The following is a 23,191-nucleotide window of genomic DNA, read 5'->3' as shown; positions in this document are numbered from 1 at the left end:
TACAAAAGCAACATTTCCTCTTTTCACCGTTGGAAACACCACACCACACTTGGAGTGCCACACACAGCTACCAAGCCCTGCAAGGTGCATCTCATACTGTACAGCCTATTTAATTTAAAAGAATGGTAACACTGTATGTGAATGGGTGTGCATAAGACGGCCATTACACCGTGATAATCATGACACCTGCCAAGAACATTATGAAACCTTTTATGAATGTTCATGACTGTTGTCATTAAGTGTCCTTTGGTTTTTGATGTCATTTTTAATGTCAAGTTAATATTGCGTGGGATGTCTTTATTGTGACAACTTGAAATTAACCAAGATGACATTATCTGCTGATGGCTTTGTCTTCACCATTTGGCATTACCCAAGATAGCATGAACTGACAATGTCTCTAATTTATTCATTTAGCTGATGCTTTTGTCCATATGACATGCAACCTATACACAGTGCAATATGAGTCTTAACAATACATAGACTGCCTTCATTTTACAATGACCATGGCAACATAACCTACCATGCAACACCCTCACATGCATTAGCAAATAAAAATAAAAACATTTGATAAATGCTCATTAATGTCCATGACAGGCATCATGTCATGGTAATGACAGTGTCATGTCAGTCTTATGCACACCCTCTCAAATAAAGTGCTGACAAAAGAACATATTCACTTTGATATTCACTCACTCACTGTAGTCAAAAGAGAATATTTATATGAATTTGAATTAAGTTCTCTATGGCAGTATGGCTCTGGTCTGGGACCTGTGTATGCATGGACAGCCCAAGGTAGCGAGAGCAGCAGCAGCGAGACTCCCCCCCCCCGCCCCCCCTCCCACACACACACACACACGAGGTACAGCACAGAGAGCAGGCATCAATCACAACAACAACATGACGTTGATTATGGCAGACACACACAGCATGAGAGGATGAGGGTTGCGAAGTGGCTTGCAGGGGAGGCAGTATGGACAGGTGGGTACACACAGCTAAGAAAAATGCAGGATACTCATTTTGATACTTATTTTGCAGAGAAATGGAACTCCCATTCTAGAAGAATGATTCCCCTCCTTCTTTCAAGATTTTCCTTGATCAATTGTCTTCATTCTTGCCTTTTTTCTTGACCAGAATCTCTGTATGTTATCTGAATATTCTTTTGAGAAATAAAAATATATTTAAAAAATAAATAAAATAAGGGGCGTTGGGTGGTGGCTTGCAGGGGAAGAGATGTAAATACAGTAGCACGCAATAGGACAGCGCTATGAGTCCCATGCGTTTTCCCTCCAGCGGAGCTAGTTGGCTAGTTCAAACTTTTGCCAACTTAAAAAAAGCTTAACTCGTGTAACACTGTTCGCCAACAGCAACATCCATCTTCTTTGTTTTCAAGTAGCGGGGAATTCAAGCCAAACCGTTGCAACTCTGCCATCAATCATTATGTTAAGCCCACCTAACGACTCCATACACGATTTGATTGGCCTGATAGAAGTTTAATTTTTTGAGCTCACAAGCCAACGGAGAGTTGCTAGACTAGCCCTGGCAGGGTGTGTCTAGATTTCTAGGCTATCTTTCAACATCTTTCCATGTCAAAACTCCTCAGTCAAGTTATCACTACCAACCAACGCAAAGACAAACACCTCACACCATGCAGGTGAAATGAGGAAATGGCACACAGCACTGGACAACACTGTTTTTCTTCCCTGTAGCTGATTCTTACTCTTTCTCTCTCCCTCCCTCTGTGTTTTGAGATGCTAGCGTTGGAAGAGGCAGGTCTGGACTTGAACCTTTGTAAATGGAAGATTCTCTTGCACTGCACGTGGATGTCACTGCCCCAGGCAATTCTCACAGTGCCCACCAGATGGCAGAAATGGACACATCCTGACTAGGTAAGCCTCTATTTTTGCATTTACTTTGTTGGTTCAATGAGTGTGTATAAGATAAACTATACATCTGTACTGTACATCTAATATTGGATAAAACAACATGAAGATTAAATTTCTATGGATTCTTGTGAATATTTCAGTACCCAATATGTTGCATCTACTTATGGTGCTGCAGCTACACTGCAGCCAGAAGTCAGGGTAGCACCAAAAGCGGAGGAGGGGGAGGGGGGCATTTAGGATCAAATTTAATTGAGACATAATAAAATGAATCTGAAAATGTAAAGCACTATACAGATTGTACATGAAAAAAGTTGTCATTTTTGGATTCCCAAGAGCCAAAGCTTTGAAATGGTGTATAACATTACTATGCTACATAGCAAAATAGTGCATACAATTGATTTAGAATGTTGGGGGAGGGGGGTAACCGTCCCGCCGGCGGGATATGAGGATTAAAGTGTTAAAGGAAAAGTTTGCTATTTTACACTTAAAGCCCTGTTTTCAGATAGTTTATGATTAAATAGAATGTTTAAGATTGAAATTTGGACACATGCTGCTGTCCTGATAATTTTCGGTTTCTGTGGTAGCACCCCCCCACCTCAACAACGCTGCATAGGTGCACTGGAACAATCTTTCTAAAACGCATTAAACTTTCGTTTACAAAGACGTGAAACTCACTGAGTGGTCAGGGGTGTTCACTGATATGCTCACACAAAAATCGCTGCAAAAGATGCTTTCCAACAGGTGTTTTACCATTCGTTGTAAAACTGTGGAGCTATTTTTCCAAATCAAAGTCAAAGTCAAAAGTCAAAGTCAGCTTTATTATCAATTTCTTCACATGTTCCAGACATACAAAGAGATCGAAATTACGTTTCTCACTATCCCACGGTGAAGACAAGACATATTTTGCCAATTTAGGTCCACAGACAAACATAACATTCAAGTAAACAAAAAAGTAAGTAAATAAGTAAATAAGAGGGCACATATAATAATGAAAAAATAAGAGCAGCAAAATTTGGTTGAAATTGTGCATAGACAGTCAATAAAATACTAGTGCAAAGTCAGGCCAATAAAAGGCTTGGGTAGTTCTGTTTGACCTAAGTAAGAAAGAAAGTGGCATAGTGGTGCAAGTTATGTAAGAGCAGCAGAAGTGTTGTGTTTTCAGGATAACAACACCAAGTGTTGTGTTTTCAGGATAACAACACCAAGTTGTAAAGTGTACAAGTGTGCAAGTGTGCAAGTGGAGTATTGCAGGCGGCCATTTTGGGTCCAATGTCCAGGATGTTATGTAGCTGAGGGTGGAGGGGGGAGAGGAGGGAGAGAGTTCAGCATCCTTACAGCTTGGTGTATGAAGCTGTTGGTGAGTCTGGTAGTGCGGGAGCGCAGGCTTCTGTACCTCTTCCCAGAGGGCAGTAGATCAAACAGATTGTGAGCGGGGTGACTTGCATCACTCACAATTTTGGTCGCCTTGCGGGTGAGGTGGGTGGTGTAAATGTCCTTCAGGGAGGGGAGTGAAGCACCAATAATCCTTCCAGCTGTGTTCACTATGCGCTGCAGGGCTTTCCTGTTGTATTCAGTGCAGCTTCCGCCCCACACAGCGATACAGCTGGAGAGGATGCTCTCAATGGTGCCTCGGTAGAATGTGGTCATGATGGCTGGTGGAGCACTTGCTCGCCTGAGTTACCGCAGGAAGTACAGGCGGCGCTGAGCTCTCTTCGTCAGTGATGCAGTGTTGGTGGTCCAGGAGAGGTCTTCACTGATGTGCACCCCCAGGAATTTGGTGCTGCTCGCTCTCTCCACCACAGCACCGTCGATGGTCAGTGGCAGGCTCTCCGGAAGTCAACAACAATCTCTTTGGTCTTGCTGACGTTCAGCAGGAGGTTGTTGTCCCTGCACCACGTGGTCAGATGGTCGACCTCCAACCTGTATTGAGTCTCGTCTGTATTGCCTCACACCAGTACATTCTTCCGTTGAGAGCTTGAATAATAGACACTCCAGCCCAGTTGGTGGCGATAATGCACCTTACACTTGCTAATTACAAGTAAACCACTGGCATTTCATTGAATACATAGAAGTAGCAGAAGATCGCTGTCTTGAAGTATCTTGCAACAGACAGCTAAAAATGGGGCGATTTTGTGCAGTCCCGAATTGCAAGAAAATTTGTGGCAAAAAAGTTGTCACAGACTTCCTTTCAACGATCCAAAAAGGCTAAAGTTGTGGCTGGAGTTGCTGGGGTTGGATGTGAGCACATCTGTTGAGGATCTGCAGAAAGCTGATCACCGTGTCTCTGCGGTCAGCATTTTACTGAACTTCGCTGGAGGTCGAAAGAAATCGCCCAAAAAGCTCTTTCGTCTGAGAAATACAGCGGTTCCCACTTTACCTCCCTGGACGACAAAGTTGGAAGAACTTGTGGTAAGGTTGACATTTTGTAACGTAACGTTTGTAACAAGCGAAAAATAAACTTATTTGTTATGTCCTTAACCTGTCATGTTCACATCATAAGCCTAACACTAACCCTAGCCTACATGAATAATTTGGCTACATGATTTTGTACGTTTACTATTTTTTTGGCTGTGGAACTTTCATGATGAAAACGTAATGATTCACGTAGGCCATCATTCACATCGTGCAAGTTCCAAGGCATTTTAGCATTAGCCATGGACGTGACAATAATTTGGATAGCGTAGCCTACGATACCGCAACTGCATAAGACTACAGAAAGAATACAAACAACCCCATATCCGTTTCCGGCGGCAAGAAAGAAATCTTTTGCAGCGATTTTTGTGTGAGCATATCAGTAAAAAAAACCTTGACCACTCGGTGAGTTTGGCGTCTTTGTAAACGAAAGTTTAATGCGTTTTAAAAATATTGTTTCAGTGCACCTATGCAGCATTGTGGAGGTGGGGGGTTGCTACCAAATTTCAATCTTAAACGTTCTATTTAATCATAAACTATCTTAAAACAGGGCTTTAAGTGTAAAATACCGAACTTGAGAACTAGGACCGGTAGCGTAGAACTAGCGTTAGCGACAATACAGAACGTTAGTCCTACAGTATTAGTCCTGTACAAGTTTACATTTGATCTACGTGTAGGATCTAAGCACAAGCAGACGTCAGCTAGCATCGAGATGCTTGTTTAGGTTTAATTTCCTGATTACAGTAGCCTAAACTACGATAATTTCAGGGAGGCTCCATGGTAGCCAAATGTTGGGGCTGTGTAGTTATCTCTGGAGAGAGCATGGGACTTTCTACCGTTCTAATCCAGCTACACTCCCCCCCCACATTAAATGTTTTCAATAAAGATACAAATAAAAATAATTGTTCTCAAACTATTTACTTTGAATATATTCACAGTATGGTCAGTTGTACATGGTAAGAACAGTAGTATTGTTTTTGTACTTTTGAACAGGCAAGAACAGTATTGAAAAAACTCAGGCTATTTATTAAGAAACAGCAGTTCACTTAATGCTTTGAGCCAGAGAGCTGGCCGATAGCATCAGGGGTCAGTAAAGCATATTGAATGAATGTATTTCAGTGCATTGTGCCCAATTCACAGTTACTTGCAAAGATTAAAAAAAAAAAACATAATTAAATAATAATAATAATAATAAAAACACTCTTACACTAGGAGCTTATTCACCTGTAGGCTAACAAGCCCCATAGGCATATAACTGATTTGCCAAATAGGCTGTGAAACCCCAAAAACCTGTTCTGCCAAAGCATCATTAATGTAAATGGAGGGGTGGAAGGGCTTTGCAAGTGTTTTGAAAGATTTAGATAGATAGATAGATAGATAGATAGATAGATAGATAGATAGATAGATAGATAGATACTTTATTGATTCAAGGTCTCAGTAGCATACAGACATCACACACAACATGCACTAACAACAAAAAAAGTAATAAAAGTATATAATATAAAAAACACAACTAAGCAATAAGGACAGTAGAAGATAAAGGATATACTAAAATACAAATTATACTAAATAACACTAAATCTAAAACAAGTCTAAAACAGTATGCACATACTGTAGTGTGCTTAGGGTGAGGCAGGGACTGAGCCTGTGATTCTCTGTGCATAGTAAGGTAAGGTGATGGTAATGGTGCAAATTAGTAAGTCCAACAGTGCAAGCATAAAGTCTAGAGACCAGCATAAAATAAATATGGACATATAAGAGAGTAGACAAGGTAATATAAAAAAGACTATAGAAAAACTATATTAGTGCAAGAATGGGTTGACTTAATAGGGTTACAGCCGTTATACAAGTATTGATTATAAAGCAATAAATGGCAAAGGACAAATATAGTAAGTGATAACTTTCACTGCTTGCTTGAGAGGGTGGGAGAGGTCTGCCAGCTTGTCCTACAGGAGTCCTAGAGAGATTACAGAGAGATGAAAAACAAACACTACTTACCCACAATTATACCTGCCACCAAAACGTAGCTTCACATCCACCAATGTAATAGTGTGCCATTCCCATGCTAGCTAGAACGTTAACTCTTACCATCAATGCTAACGAACACGAACATCCAACTTAACAATGTACTCTGGTCATTTCAGTCCATATAAGTATTATCTGTGATTTCAGCTACACAGGAAAATACTTGGCAAAGTCTTTGCAGCAAAATCTAACATCTAACTACAAACAGTTTTAAGTTATATTGTAGCGTCGGCGCAAAAAGACAGTGTTAGCGTTCTCCCGCGAAAGGCATGCTGGGATACGAGAGCGAACATTTGGGGGGTTTATGTCGTTATTCTCTTAAGTTATAAGTGTAAAGTTAGTGTCTAGTATAACATGTTTCCCTTTTAGTTTCCCCTCATGTGTGTTCCTTTTTGTGTGGGGGGCTGGACCTCCCCTGTTGGTGTAGTGTGTGTGTCTTCTTGACCTGCCCTGTGTGCATTGTGATCTGTGTCTGTGTCCCTGCCCTCGTTCTCAGCCAATAAAGCTTGCTCTGAACAACTCTTGGCGTCCTGAAACCTTCAAACGTTACAGTGGTGTCAGAAGTAAAGCGATGGATGCCTCCATTGCGAGAACGTGTGGCGGAGCTGCCCCTGCCCCGGAAGTTATCCTGAGGGCAGGTGACCTGACCCCAGGGTGGGGGCCGTTCGAGCTCCCGCCAGCCCTTATAAGGGCTCCCAAGGCTCGCACCAAGGCTCGCCGAAGGAGGGAGAGGAGACGAGGCGTGGTCATAAAGGCCTGGCTCCTCGACGGCCCGGCTGTTGGCCTGCCAGAGACGGGGACCGTTCGTCGCGGGGGAGTTGGAGGTGGCGAGGAGAAGCGGGAGCCTGGGCGGCGGCGCCTGGTTCGCGCCATTTTGGAGCCACGAAGTCTGCGGGGACTTTTGGGTAGGGAAGAGGGTGGGGGCCCTCTAGTGTGTGACTGTTTTTGTGTGGGTTGTAACTTTTGGGTGCGTGTGAGAGGCACCGTGCTGTGCTAGGCGCCAATTCTAGTTGGCCTGTTGGCCGGCGCCTTTAAAAAAAAAAAAAAAGTTTGTTGTGTGGAGTTCGTTAGCATGACCATCTCGGGGGTCGTGCCTTCGCCGAGGCCGCGAAGGAGTGGACACCAATCTTGCTCCAGCGGTGAGATCACAACACATGATTGGCACAATGTCTTCACAACACACCACATTATTGGTTCAATGTATTCACATGTCAACATTTTGCCGCGGAAGGGGTGTGATTTGCGTAGACAACTGCCATTACAAACTAAGCTCATGCATTTCTATGGAGGATTTTTTGAGTGCTGTGTCTCCTCATTAGAAAGTCTATGGTTTAAGTATGAATTGTTTTTTTGTGTTATTTGACTAAAATATAATATTGATCCTTAACATGGTGAAAAGCCTATACTGTAACTTTTCACTGTGGCATAATTCTGAATTTGTGTTTATTTAAGGCCTCAACAATGGTCCTTTTGGTCACAACATGTGATTTTTGACACTATAGTGATAATGACCTGTCCAATCAACAAAGAAAAGCATACCTTGGAGGTAAAATATAGGGACCTGAGTAATATTTCAATGTGACTTTTTCAGATATTTTCAGAGATATTGACAGTTTATGAGCTAAATATGACTATGATACTAGATTTAAATGGACTTAAAATAAGAACATATCAAAATTGGATTCCTTGTATCAAACAAAGTAGAGAAAATACATTATACAACAATTTAAGACTAAAGGAAACTGATATAACCTTTTCTCTTTTCGGCGGGGGCCATTTTGGATTTTATGGATAACTGCCACTAGGGGGGCCACCCCAACTTTTATCCATTGATTTTTGAAAACCTTAGGCCTATACCTAACACCCTGCCAAAAATCAAAAACTTGTCCAGAAGTGCCCAATCTTCATGATTTTTCACATATTCCTTCCCAGCTATTATAAAGGTTAAGCTGAGTTGTGCATGTTTGGAGAAGAGTGGAGAAAAATAGAATGAGAATTATTTTATCAATTCTGTGGTGGTGTCTTTTACTTAATGGGCATATTTATTGAAGTAATCCTAAAGTAATCAGATTACGTTACATGTTTTTGGTAATCCAACTGATTACGTTACTGATTACAAAAATGACCATGTAATTTGTAGTCAATAATGGATTACATTTCAAAGTAATCTGACCCAACCCTGGATATGAAAGACGCTAATCAACCCGTTGTTGCCATTGACAGCGGTGATTATATACTTTGCCGGTGATTATATAGATTTAACATAGGCCCAAACGTTGGGAAGGCCCATTCATGTGAATGGAACTTTCTGCAGCACTCTGAAGAGCCGTGCAATAAGCCGTTATAACAAAGCCTAGGCTACTATTTTATTTGGTAGGCCTAGGCATTAGGCAAGCTAAGCTACATGTCTGCTGATAGTTTCTCACATTTCGTTTTAGCAAGAAGAATGAATGATGGAAGTAATGCATCACATTAGTTATTTTATTCAAAATGGTTAAATGCCTAAATCCTATCAGTATTTTGGGTATTGTAAAAGCTAAGATGCCCACTGAAAAGAGGCGGATTCAGGAGAGGGAGAGACAATTCAGAGAGGCAGCAATCACTGCAGGGTTGGCTGCGAAAAAGCCAACCAGCAGGTGAGACAGAGACTTTGAACTGTGATAAAGATGACATGACACTGTGTAGACGAATTGATTAATTAATCAGAGTCATATTTTAGCCTACTAATGGCAATGTTTCATAATTACATTGCATTTAAGTTGAGGAGCAGTCACAAGCCTCCAGACTATGTGAGGAAAATGTGGACCAGGAGGAGGCACAGAGGGCAGGTAGGATAATGATCACCAAATATGAGATGAGAGCACCGACCCTGCTAGAAAGTACAGGGTTAAAGAGCTGAATGCTAAATAATTGTAATCTAAAAAAACATAGGCTATTTTAGAGGTCATTTCAAAGCTCTTGCCTGAGCAGAACATAAATACCACTTGTGGGCATTAAAATAATAATGATAAGTTAAGGTGATTGAGTGCTGTATTTCAGTGTTTTACTTCTTTATGTATTTTAATAAACACCCTGTTATTATCAGTCCTTTATATAGCCTGTGAGGTTTTCACTACACTATCCTATCAAACTTGCTTGGAACTTGGAAATGAGGTCCTGTGTCCAAAATCCTGAACCACCCCTTTAACTTTGACTCCTGAGTAGGAACCTTATGAAATCTGTGCATCTAAAAGGCCATTGGCATCAGGACTTTCCATCCCTTTATAAAATGACTTTGATCTATGTTGTGTAGTCATACTGGATCTTCCCGCAAAACAAAACAAAAAAAAAACAGAAATCTATGACTCACCCTCTGAGTTTCCCGCACTTATCTGATCATCCAAAGTCCAGCTGCTTTGGAGCATCCCCATTTCTGACCCTGGACAGATGAGTCTGCTGGCACAGCCAAACCTTCCGTCATACCTTCAACTCAGTTAAAGGTGCTCTGTGATGTTGATGTTTTTTTTTTGTTTAAACTTTAAAACATTCAAAAATTACCGGTACCTAGAAATAGAAACAAAAACACAATGTGCAGAAACAAGTTTTGACTTAAGGTCAAAAAATGTCCCTCCTTTGTGTTATTGAGATATCCACTGATGTTATTATGCCACTCCGTATCACTATTTCAGAGATTGGAAACCTGTGTTCAGAAATTCAAAACTCCTACCTGTGCATCATCTACCTGGCTGAAGAGCTGAGCCAATAAGAATCCGCTGTTTTTTTACAGAATGGTTATGTGGAAGGATTTTACTTTCTGAAGCCGTGTCTCCCATCTCTGTTCATGATCCACAAGCATGACCAGTTAAACCAGCAATGTAGACCAGCAACACCAACTAAAATTACCAGCTTGAGGTGGTGCGACAAGCAAAATCAGTTGAATCGCCATCATAAACTGGGTAAACCAACTGAAGCTATGTTTTCGCAAGAGATTTGCTGGTCTAGCTGGTCAACCATTAGGGTGGTCTAACAAGCTGATCATCAAGCTGGTCAACCAGCAAACCCCCTTTAGCTGGTCAGGCTGTTTTTTCAGCAAGGGATACATTTGCTGCTTCTCTGGATTGAGAACACTTGAACATGTCTTTAAAAGTCTTCAAAGCTCTCTGAGAAGAAACAATAAAAACAGTCTGGAATGCTAAGAGGTCACAAGAAGGTCCAAAGAAGATGCTCTTTTTCTACAGTGCATGGCTTGTTACGGTATGAGTAGGCCTACTGGATGGCCTTTCCCCCCGACAGTTGGAATTTGTTGTTGCCCGAGTGGCATAACCACGTGTCTTAATAATGTCGTTACGTTTGTGTGGAAATTTTCTCTTTTAACAATAAACTACACATTTGAAATAATTGTAGGCCTATTTAATTATTATTATTATTATTAATAATATAATTATTATTATTTAATAATGGTTGTAATATTATTACATTTGGTTTAAGCTGGTTCAGCTGCTCTTTTTCTACAGTGCATTTCAATGTGGGACGTACATGCATATCTCCAGGGATAGAAACCACTTTGCTGTGTTTAGTGAAGATCACCACAAACTTTGACTCCATTTCATGCTATTTCATGCTATACATTCACTCATTTTATGCTATTGACTAATTTGTTATGCTGTTGACTAATTTTTTCATTATCAGTTCGAAAAACTGTAAAAAAAAAAAAAGATGAGGTTAAAATAAAATCGCGGCGATTTCGCCAGTGTGAAAGGGCCTATTGGTTTTATTGTACAAAGTGTGATATTGTAATATTGTATTTGTAAGAGTTCCTTTTATCCAATTACGGCCAAATTTGGCACTTACTTAGCCAACAGATATTTAAATTTCAACAACAACACTTTTTTTCATAACTTGCAGCTTTTAAGGTGTAATAGATTTTACACTGAAAATTAGTGTCGGGTATGCTAATTTTATGCAAATTAATATATGAGTGTCGGGTATGCTAATTAAATTAATATATCAGTATACATATATCTTCATCAACATACAGTGTATACAGTAGGCCTACCCTCCAGATTTATTGGCACCTCTGCTAAAGTTGACTAAAATAAAGGAATATAAAATCATCTTTTGAAAATTGATCTTAATGCCTTAAGTATGCCTTATGCCTTGTATATATTATTTATTCCACTGCTTGGTTGAATTTCCCATTGTCCTACGTAATATAGAACGACCATTAACCGTATGTTATTTGCACACCTATGAAGTAGGCCTAGATCCATTCTTTTGGCCGTATCACACTTGTATATTAATTTGCCGAACTCGTTGTGAAGTTTAAATGAACCGCAGGTTGCATCCGAGCTGTAAAATGCAGACGTTCAGAACATAGTAACATTGTAGCATATGCCGGAGGTGGCTTTTAGCTAGATGGATGACAGCAGGCTAAGTAAAATAGCGATGTTTCAAAGCTAAAGTTCATCAGAATCTTGGGATACGCCCGCTTGACAACGGGAGAGATAGAACTAATGACTGGCTTTTGGCCATAGCAACCATCCATTTAGAACTAGTAATGGCAGTTTGTCCTGCAAGTTGAGAAATTAGTTGATATATGTCGGAAGAAAGTAGTTCTACAAACAAGACAGTTTTAGCGATTAAAACGTTTAAATTGTAACAGGAAATGAATACAACGCAAGTGGCAACAGTGGAATAAGCGGGATAATGGACTCCACGGTGGTCTGTTCACAGAAGTTAATGCACTTACGAGGTTTAACTTCGCGCTCCGCTTCGCATCGGGTCCGTTTTACAACCTCGACCGTGCATTAACTTCTGTGAACAGACCACCGTGTCGTCCATTATCCCTTACATAATGAATACATCTTCTCTTAAACATACATTTATAGCCTAATTAAATACTTTCCTTGATAAATAAATACTTTCCCACTTCTGCACTTTATATCCACTACACTCCGTACTTGTCTTGATACTATGCCTTATTTGTATATTGTATTTTGTATATTATGTTAATATGTTGATATGTGCCTACATGTTTATTGTGTTGTCTATATTGTACAGTATGTTTATTACTATTGTCTAATAAAGACACATGTTTTCCTACTACATGTCTATTTGTACTACATGTCTATTTGTTGAATGTACAAAGTCAAATTCCTTGTATATGTAAGTATACTTGGCCAATAAAAACTGATTCTGAGATATGCCTTGGTCACCAACAGAAGAAAGAAAATAAAGCAGATATTTTGCCCCAATTTTGAGAGGATAGGAAGGAGTAATGTATTGTCATACGAATTGGGCAACATGTAGAAGCATGTTTATCAATTTGGAAATCTCAGTGCAAATTCTCTCGACTGTAACTACTTTGGGGAGGGAAAAACAACGAGGAAAGTCTATGCACATATGAATCCATTCACTGGATTGCTATTGTATTTAGAAAAATAAACATAACGTTAGCCAAGTAGGTAGCCTACCACTGACAGCTTCACTGAATGAGAAAAGAAATAGCAAGTTAATCCAGATTTCATTTGAACATCTGTGTTGGGGCAGAGCATTTATTCATGGTTTATGCAATGATTTTACTTTAAGTACTTTTACTTTCAGTGGCTTTTATCTCTTTCACATCTAACAATCACTGTATGCAAATGGGAAGTATCAGTTGGCTTAGAAGAAGTATATTATTAATTGACATCCATTGGCTCAGCAATCTATGACACTTGCTATTCTTGGATAGGAAAATGTGTCACTTTTCTATTACGCTTGACTATTGCCACAATGTTTACTGACACATTCAGCTAACATTGTGCAATGCGGCATGTCACAGTGCACAGTGGTGTGTGTCACATAGACATCCTGTGTCCTCACATGAGAGAATGACCATTCTGTCACATTTTCACTTACCCTGCCAGCCTATAGTGGGGTGTCTGCACACAATATGTAAGGGATAATGCCCGACGAGGTGTCTATTATCAGAAATAAATGGACGACGCGGAGGCGTGAACCGTCCGACGCAAAGCAGAGTCCATTTATTTCTGATAATGGACGCATCGAAGGGCATTATCCCGTTTATACCATGGTCACTTACGAAATAAATAAATATGAAATCAATTATTAATACTAAATGAGTTTTAGAGCTAAAATTGTTAGTTTTTTCAGCTGTTTACAGTTGATTCCATTGTTGCGAAGCCTGCCTCCAGGCTCAACCGTCGTCCTACTATCGTTGTTATAGTATCGTTGTTATAGTTACCATTCATAGTATCGTTGTTATAGTTACCATTCATAAGCATTGATATGGCGATTAAACTTTTTTATTTCATACAAACACAAACACACACACGCCCACACAGCCCCCTCACCCACTCCAAGTTTGGTGCCGCTGTTTGGCACAAAGCCCTTGTGGTCCGACCTTTGGCCAGCACATGGTGTCTGGACTCTCCAGCCAGCTCACCCTTTCAGTAAACTCTCCAAGAGCACACTCATCTCTTCTTGTCATCTCACCGCCAAATGTGTTTCGTAAGGCGTTTCTCAATCCTTACAGACATCACCCTGATTAGTATAAAATGACCAGCGGACAGGAGAGTCAGGGAAAGTCGGACATCCATCTGCAGTTGGCGGTGAACACCTGAAGTAAACCATGATGGACATCAGAACAGTAGCATTCATTCTCTGCTCTCTCCTGGAAATAAGCAGGACTCACGGTACAGTGCTCACCTATACAACTCAAAAAACAGTTTGCTGATAGAACGATATGTGGGCAGCTCTTACAGAAATAGAATACGCCAGTGCTGATTACCTTACTAGCTGCTGTAGGGTATTGATATGCATGTGGGCAGCTCTTACAAAAATAGAATACTCCAGTGCTGATTACCTTACTAGCTGCTGTAGGGTCTTGATATGCATGTGTTGCATGTGGGGAAATGTCTTTTTATGCTTGTTATGCTTTTATGTATCTGGAACGGCCACTGATACAAACACATACTGTAACACTGTGATGCAGTTAGATGAGAATAAGATGTTCAGAACGTCCTGCCCTTCATGATGTCAAGAAGGGAAGTTTAATGTATGTGTGCATTAGGCGCAGCATTGAAATGCGGTGGTGCGTTGGCTGAGCCAAAGGGTGAGTTCTTCAGCCCCAACTACCCTGACCCCTATCCCGTCAGCATCAACTGCACCTGGACTATACAGAGCACAGGAAACCGCATCGTAGAGCTCACCTTCCCTTTCATGCAGTAAGTGTATAATAATATCGTATTACATTTATGCAGCGCCTCTTACAAACCTAAGGTTGCTTTACACCCCCCTCTCCCCAAAAAAAACCCCCTAGGCAGTAGAGGAGGAAGAAAAATTATCATGAAAAATAAAAGTCTTTAAATCAGATGGTAAAGTACAGAAAGAAGGGCCGTCACAAACAGATCGAGAGAGGTCCAGAGTCTGGGGGCCATGGCACTGAAGGACCTGCCTCCTGAAGGGGTCTCCAGTGCTTGGGACAGGAAGTAGGTTACTAACAGAATATCTACCAGAAAGACTCAGGAAGGTACAATGAAAGTTAACAAATATTTTAAAGGTGCTCTATGCGATGTTACGCGCTTTCTAGGTTAAAGCGTTTTTTTCTCACATACAGCAAACATCTCCTCACCATCCGCTAGCTGCCTGTCCACTGAATACACGGTAAAAAAACGCGACCTCTGTGGACAGCTCAGGCTCCAAAAACGGCAACAAAAACAGCCTGGTCCAGCCTGGACCATGAAACATAACAAACTGTTCCAGCCAATCACCGACGAGATGAGCGTTCAGGAGAGTTTCAGTTGCACGGGAGGGAGGGACGAGCTAGCTCTACAGAACAGAAGTGACGTTACCCAACATCGCTTAGAGCACCTTTAATCAAAGGATTTACAAAAGACATAAGCAACAATGAGAGTATTTGGCATATAGTAGGCCCCATCCTCGGTCCAGGTCACTGAGCGTGCACACCCTTGCAGATCCTGCCGAAACGAGACGGCAGGGCCTACCCCCCTGGAAGGCTGGACAGGGGCCAATCTGGTGGTGGTTAGGGAGGGAGGGTGCACACCTGAAAGCAGCAGGGCAGCAGGAAAGTTTCACGAGTGCACATGAAAGTTTCATGTGAACACATGAAACTAAACTTTAGATTTTTTTTTTGCTCATGTCCCCTTAGGGGCTCCGTACATTTCTTATAAGATAAAAGAAGAGAAGATCATATTTTTTGTATCTTTTTTTATCACTGATCTCCTGATGAGTAAAGTTTCCTTTCTGTCTGATTTTAGACTGGAGTATGTTAATTGGGACGCGGACTGCAGGTTTGATTCTATCAGTGTGTATGATGGGCCTGCGTCAGAGCATCGCTTGCTTGGCAAGCTGTGTGGCAACGAGACGCGTCCCATCAACTCTACCCGTAATGAGCTGACAGTGGTCTTCACCAGCGATTCAACTTTTCCTAAAAAAGGATTTCATGCAAATTACAGCTTTGTAGGTGAGAGGAAAAGCAACATACCTCTGACTCAAGGAAAAGCCTTGAAATGCAAGTCATACATCATACTCTTGACAGTCCTGGCGCTTTCCCTTTCTTAATTTGTTACATATATAAACATACTTAGCTACATTATCTCCTATACTGGTACCGCTTGTACAGTATGTCCACGTTTTGAATTGGCCAAGCCCATTAGACTGCAGTCACAGTAGTAGATTGCAGAGCTCCTTGTACTTGCAGTGTATTGTTTTTTAGCAGAATGTTTCAGTTCTTGTGCTACAGTACGTCTGCTACTTCACAGACACTAGACGTGCTAATGGCATCATGCCTAAGCTAAGCCTGCTAAGATTCTAATTCTAGCCTCCATGCCACAGTGCAAGTCACTAATGAAATGTACTTCCAGGCCCTGCCCCTTATGATGTTTTCAATTGATTGCATGACAGTTAGTGTATTATATTATATAATGTTTAAATAACAAACTGCACATCAGGCCCATTATGGTCAATATTAATTTCACTCTCATGTTGTATTTTTGCAGATGTTCCATTTCTTTCAGGTAAGTGCCTCCTAATTTTACCTATTCAATGCTACATCATACTGTATTGGAATTGCTGTTGTTAAAATGTCCTCTTTTTTGCCATCCACTGAAAAGAATATCCACAAAAAGGTATGGAATCTCTTGTCTCTCCTTTATTATTATATATCTGATTGATTAAATCACCACTATGTGGATACTGTTTTTAGAATTGATTTAGATTAAGTGTTAGTTAGTATAATTTGTATTTTAGTATATTTAGCATATTCTTTATCTTCTACTGTCCTTATTGCTTAGTTGTGTTTTTATATTATATACTTTAATTACTCTCTCTGCTGTTAAAGAATGTGTTTGTGTTGTCTGTATGCTGCTGAGACCTTGAATTTCCCCTGGGGATCAATGAAGTATCTATCTATCTATCTCTATCTATTAGGATTTTTGGGTACACGTTTCTGTCACTGGATTCGCCGCAATTAATCTTCTTTGTTTTGTTCACAGAACTAGTGACGCCATCCCCAGAACTAAAAGGTAACTCCAAAAACACTCAAATCGTAGTGTCATGATTTATGAATTGTGTAGTAACACTTTACTTGACGGGTGAGTTCATAACACATTCATAGCAGCTGTCATAAACTGCACATAAAGCATTCATGACTGTTTCATGAGACATGACTCAACATTCATACCAAACCTTTCATGAATGTGGAAGACAGAATGATGAGAGCTTGTCAAAATAAAAAAAAGTTGCATTGCCGTTTCTGGACCAAACCTCTTACCTGATCACATCACATCTGAGTCAATGGGTTACTCCAGTGCCAAAAAGACAGAACATGGTCAAGCAAATCATTTTTGTTTCATAAAAATGTATTTATTTTATGATGTAACCTTTGCAGATGATTTCTCATCTTTTGCTACTGGTAATGTCCAACCGTTCGTTCCAGGTTACACAAATACGGGTCAGCTGAATGTAAGCTAGTTTACCTTCCAGTGTTAAACTCAGTGATTATGAATACTTCACAACTTGTATAGTAAAGTGATATTCGATGTAGACTTCATAAGATATTCATGAAATATTTACAAAGGCTGGAGAGATTAAATTAATGGTATCCAGGTTACACAAATACAATGTTGTTCTTTTATTTTGACAAGTTGTCGTCGTTCTGTCTTCCACATTCATGAAAGGTTTGGTATGAATGTTGAGTCATGTCTCATGAAACAGTCATGAATGCTTTATGTGCAGTTTATGACAGCTGCTATGAATGTGTAATGAACTCACCCGTCGAGTAAAGTGTTACCAATATTTTCAGTCTAGCCAATCCAAATGTCTTTTGGCCCTAATTGCCTTGTGGTGTTTGTTTGTTTATGGTGCACTCTTTATTTTCATCTGAAGATGTGAAATGTGGCGGCGAGTGGACCGTGTCTGAAGGTGGATTCACCAGCCCTTGTGGTGTTTGTTTGTTTATGGTGCACTCTTTATTTTCATCTGAAGATGTGAAATGTGGCGGCGAGTGGACCGTGTCTGAAGGTGGATTCACCAGCCCTAATTACCCACACCATTACCCCAACAAAGCGCACTGCACCTGGACTATCAAGAGTACAGGAAACCGCATCGTAGAGCTGACATTTCCCACTGTGGAGTAAGTGGCTGCGCTCGGTTATGCCTCATTTCAAACACTAGTTCTAGTATTTCCCTATTCACAGTGATAGACCATCATCAGGTGTGGTGTTTGTGTTTAATGTTAGGGTCTGCGATTCCAATCCAATACATTTAATTCCTCCTCACAATCTTCTTGCTGTTCATTCTGTGTGTGTGTGTGTTTGTGTGTGTGTGTGTGTGTTTGTGTGTGTGTTAGTACATTATCCCTGGCTCTGTAAATGAGAATCAAATGTCATGGCCTACACAGAGCCACAAACATTTCCTGCCAATCAGCGCTTTGCTTTGAGCACACAGAAGGTAGTGGTGTTATTCAATTGGTTGTTGAATATTATCAACAGCCTTTAACCAGAACTGTGGACTCCACCTTTAAAGCCTAATTTACCAGCAGTGCTTCACTTAATTTGATGTCTCTCTCTACTGCCCCCTTGTGTTTAGGCTGGAGTCTGACTGGATGAAGGACTGCAGGTTTGACTCCATTAAAGTGTTTGACGGCCCTGCGTCTGAACAGCGGCTGATCGGCCTCCTCTGTGGCACACAGACCGGCAACTTTACCTCGACGAGGAACGAGCTGACTGTGGTCTTCTCCAGTGACTCCAGCACCAGTCACCCTGGTTTCAAAGCGCAGTACCGCTTCGTGGGTATGTTCGAAAACAATACACCCTGGTTTCAAAGCGCAGTACCGCTTTGTGGGTATGTTCGAGAACAAGACACCCTGGTTTCAAAGCGCAGTACCGCTTCGTGGGTATATGTTCGAGAACAAGACACCCTGGTTTCAAAGCGCAATACCGCTTTGTGGGTATGTTCGAAAACAAGACACCCTGGTTTCAAAGCGCAGTACCGCTTTGTGGGTATGTTCAAGAACAAGATGGGTTTCAATTCCTTGCAAGGTTACCAACCACCTGTGGGGTTTGGCATGTAAAAGGGTGTCTGACTAAACATTATCTCTGACTGTGTGAGATATCTTAGAGTTATTTTATAAATGAAAGAAATGCAGTCCATGTGTGTACTGAAACTCTTACTTCTTACTTTACAGATGTTCCCAGTTTATCAGGTATGTTTTTCAAAATACACAACTATTCCGTTGCTATGACAGAAACAGACCTTAGCTCAGGCTGAACACTGATTGGTTCCTTGTGTCTTCCTTTTTGACAGAATATCCAACTCCAGGTAAAGTATCACAGCTCTGTGAGCGTCGCTACACCATGAGATTTGTTCTACTGGTCCTTCCATCTATTTTCTTATGGCCTGGCTGCAGATATGGCCTAATGTCAGTAATATATTCAATCATGTGTTATGGAAATGGATAAATGCAGACAAGGGCACCTGACATCTGAAATGAAAACTAAGTGATTGATAGATAGATAGATAGATAGATAGTACCATTATGAAACTCATTTACTATGAGCAGTTGGAGGAACATACAAAATACTCTTTCTCCCTCTAGTGGTAGAAAGAAAGATTGCATTCTTACCTAATTTTGCAATACACACAACACTAACTTTCTTTTTTTATGTACAGTTCCTACGAATGACACAGAAGGTAAAGTCTAAATTTATAAACACATACATTTGTTCTAATACTTGTAAAAACTGTATACTAATTTGGTCACATGCCTAATTTATTCACCCATTTGTGCATAATTCATTACATTTCAGAAACCTCAAAATGTGGCAGCGTAATGGTTGAGCCCAAAGGAGAATTTTTCAGCCCCAACTACCCTGAGCCTTATCCCAACCATGCCAAATGCACTTGGAGCATTCAGAGTGCTGGAGACCACCTCATAGAGCTTGACTTCCCCTTCATGCTGTAAGTCAATCAGCCCGAGGTCAGAAGGGTCATCCACCTCCAGACATGAACTAATGCCATCATGTGGCGTGAGACAGCTTTTAGTTGACCCATCGCTGTTTGTGCTTAGGATCTTCCTCATGGTATTAAATAAATTTTGCATAGTTATTAGTGGCTAAATGGATACCCCTTTGCCACAGCATAATTAACACATAAAAACACTGGGTATAAACAGAGACTTTCTAATGAGGAGACACAGCACTCAAAAAATCTCAAAAGAAATGCATGGGGCTAGTTTGTAACCGTTGTCTACACATATCACACCCCTTCCTCGGCAAAATGTCGACATGTGAATACATTGAGCCAATCATATGGTGTGTTGTGAAGACATCTTCTCAATCATGTGTTGTGAACTCGCCGCTGGAGCAAGATTGGTGTCGTGAAGACTTGCGCACGCACATTTCTGCTGAATAGGATGCTCGATGAGTGCCCAAAAAGCATTGCTATATGGCCGCCGAGTGGAGGGACTTGCCTAAAAGGACTTTGGTATAAATGTCTCATTTATATCCCCTTGCAGTGTAGAATATCGGCAGTGGGATGGAGACTGCAGGTTTGACGCCGTCAGTGTCTATGACGGGCCTTTGGCTGATGATAAGTTGCTAAACAGGCTGTGTGGTAACCATACCGCAATCTCTGTGAAATCAACAAAAAATGAGATGACAGTAGTGTTCACCAGCGACTCCACCTTTTCTTACAAAGGCTTCCACGCCCACTACAGCTTTGCTGGTGAGTTGGCAACACCACCCCCTTTCATGCAGCCTAATATTTAATTAGGTTTTCTTGCGTACCCTCTGCAAGATCAGCTGGAGTTTATTCTGGAGTAAACTTTTGTTTATTTGTTTTGCAGATAAACCTTAATCGCCCATGTGAGCCATGTTCATCTGAAGTCAACACGCAGAACACAAACATCAATCCCAATTCGTCAACCACCACATATGATTTCATCAATCCCAATTCGTCAACCACCACATATGATTTCATCAATCCGGAAGAAGCTTCACAAAGCCTGCATTCAAAACTCATTACACAACTTACTTAATCATACAACTTCACATTAAATCAAGTCTTTGTTATCTTGTTGTCCTGCCTGTTCACTTTATTTTCCGGGGGGTATTCTCACCTTTTCTTCATACTCACTCAAAACAAAACAAAACTGCGTCAGGAGTGCAGAAGAGAGGCATACTGTATGTATGTATGTATGTAGAATGATCTGTACTACATGATCTGTACAACACAATTGTATTTTACCAATTTAACAAACAGTTTATTAACAACACTATACAATTTTAAATACATTTTTAAATAATTGTGCAATTTTAACCACACACTATACAAGTGCAAAGGAAAGTGTAAAGTGCAAAACAACAAATGGCATCAGTCACTACACTTCTGGCAGAGCTGATTCAGAATCTGTACTACATGATTTAGAATCTGTACTACATTTACCAATTTAACAACAGTATACAAATATTTGTGCAATTATAAGAACGACCACACACTAGAAAAACTAGAAAAAGTGCAAAGGAAAGTGCAAAACAACAAATGTGATCAGTCACTAATGGCAGAGCTGACAACTGGCTTCACTACAGGCTATCCTCCTTGGCTTTAAAAATAACTTTTCTAGGGCCCTTTGGTAATTGCACTCTTTTACGTTTGGCCCATTAATGCTTATCTTCATGCAGGCTGTCAAACTGTTGCCCTGCAGCCTGTTCCTCAAGTCTTTCTTGATCTATACATGGAGAATGAATGAAGTTTAGATTATTTTATACTTTTGTGTAATATTTACTATTTTGCTAGAATCTAAGATTGAGAGATGATGATGATGGACTTGCCCTATTCATCGCAGAGAAATCCCTCTCACAATTCACACTTGAGACAGGTATTGTGAGGGCAATTGCTGATAGGAGGGACAGGTTCGGGTAAAGCAGATGTAGCTCATCATACCCAGATGCCATTGCAGTCATTACAGTATGTCCAGCTGGGACTTGTCCTGATGGATGAGAACATTGGTCAATGACAGATATGCATGAACTTACATAAACAACTTCATATGTTATGTTAATGACTCACTTTTAAGATTCCAGTTGTTGTAAGCACTTTAAAGCTCTGCCATGCTTGGAGAAGTGTCTTCTCATTGATGGGCGGAAACTGCTTGGCCAGCATTTGTAGGTCTGAGATGGCACGACTCTCATCACCTTGTGGTCCTGGTGCTCCCAAGAGCACTAAAGGCACCAAGAATTTCAAGCTGCTGGAACCTCAGCTCCAGGTGCTGAATGAGGCTGTCAATGTAGGGCTCCATGACCTATTAACATTAGATGTGAGAGAAAATTAAAAATTTAGGCTGATAATATTTCAGAGACAGACCCGTTATTTTTTATTCATTCTTGAGCTGGCTTACTTGTGTCTGAAGCGTGCCCATAGGGTGATGTTGGAAAGAGGCGTGGGCACTACCGTGGCCCACTGGTTAGCACTCTGGACTTGTAACCGCAGGGTTGCCGGTTCGAGCCCCGACCAGTGGGCCGCGGCTGAAGTGCCCTTGAGCAAGGCACCTAACCCCTCACTGCTCCCCGAGCGCCGCCGTTGTAGCAGGCAGCTCACTGCGCCGGGATTAGTGTGTGCTTCACCTCACTGTGTGTTCACTGTTTGTGTTTCACTAATTCACCAATTGGGTTAAATGCAGAGACCAAATTTCCCTCATGGGATCAAAAAAGTATATATACTTATACTTACTTATACGTCTCCCTCTCTCTTCTTCGGCGTTGAAATTAAGATGGGTCACCTTCTCTTTGACCTGAGCTAGAAAAGAGCCCTCGGGTTGCTGTTCACCTGCTGCTTTAATTTTTCTTAATGTCTCAATGGTAACAGGAACCTAAATAGACATGCAAAATAAACATGATTTTGTATTTACAGAGGAAAACCAATAAATAAAATCAATGTCACATCACAACTTACATGGTTTTTGATTGCCATGAAATTGACAGTTTCCTTCTGAAACAATTTGGAAAGCTGTGCCAGGTAGGGCAGGATGTCTGCCTGCAGGTGAACAGCTGCAACAAATCGGTAAGTTGCACAGTACAACCCTCGTGCCACTGGGTCCTTCTTTATATCTGCCTCCTCAGCAAGTGTAGCAAGCACTGCAGGTAGATTCCTTTGAAGGTTTGAAGTGGCCTTCTCTTGTGATAGCCACCTAGTGTCCTTAACCTCCTGGGGTGGGGGTAGGGCAATTCATTCAAATCCATATTTCTATAAGGAATTTGGTGTAGCCTACAATGTTTTCACTTACTGTGACTTCCAGGTCCGCTATCTGGAGAACACTGGCAGCTGCTTTAAGAGCACTAGTGCGGTTTGCACTATTCCGAAAATAAAGGTGC

At 40.9% G+C, this 23,191-nt stretch overlaps 1 protein-coding gene across 9 annotated transcripts; it reads left to right on the top strand.

Annotated features, from left to right (window-relative positions):
- The first annotated feature begins 13,834 nt into the window (after window positions 1-13,834).
- LOC121705853 (deleted in malignant brain tumors 1 protein-like) lies at window positions 13,835-20,893 on the top strand. Of its 9 annotated transcripts, XR_006030902.1 has the most exons (15): window positions 13,835-13,996; window positions 14,374-14,527; window positions 15,581-15,834; window positions 16,322-16,339; window positions 16,436-16,450; window positions 16,817-16,846; window positions 17,709-17,955; window positions 18,411-18,613; window positions 19,009-19,026; window positions 19,128-19,142; window positions 19,494-19,514; window positions 19,631-19,781; window positions 20,338-20,546; window positions 20,668-20,753; window positions 20,790-20,893. XR_006030902.1 is itself a non-coding variant. In XM_042087133.1 (14 exons), the coding sequence occupies exons 1-14, from the start codon at window positions 13,933-13,935 to the stop codon at window positions 20,676-20,678; spliced, it is 1,263 nt and encodes a 420-aa protein (XP_041943067.1). In that variant the 5' UTR covers window positions 13,835-13,932; the 3' UTR covers window positions 20,679-20,893. The 9 variants fall into 9 exon arrangements, 8 of the variants coding, with proteins under 8 accessions (XP_041943067.1, XP_041943063.1, XP_041943065.1 ...); XM_042087133.1 differs by having other exon boundaries at window positions 15,581-15,786; window positions 17,808-17,955; window positions 20,668-20,893; XM_042087129.1 differs by having other exon boundaries at window positions 15,581-15,786; window positions 20,668-20,893.
- Window positions 20,894-23,191: the final 2,298 nt, after the last annotated feature.

Source organism: Alosa sapidissima, chromosome 3, assembly GCF_018492685.1.
Source record: "Alosa sapidissima isolate fAloSap1 chromosome 3, fAloSap1.pri, whole genome shotgun sequence".
Lineage (NCBI taxonomy): Eukaryota > Metazoa > Chordata > Actinopteri > Clupeiformes > Clupeidae > Alosa > Alosa sapidissima.
This window is presented reverse-complemented; position numbering and strand designations above follow the sequence as displayed.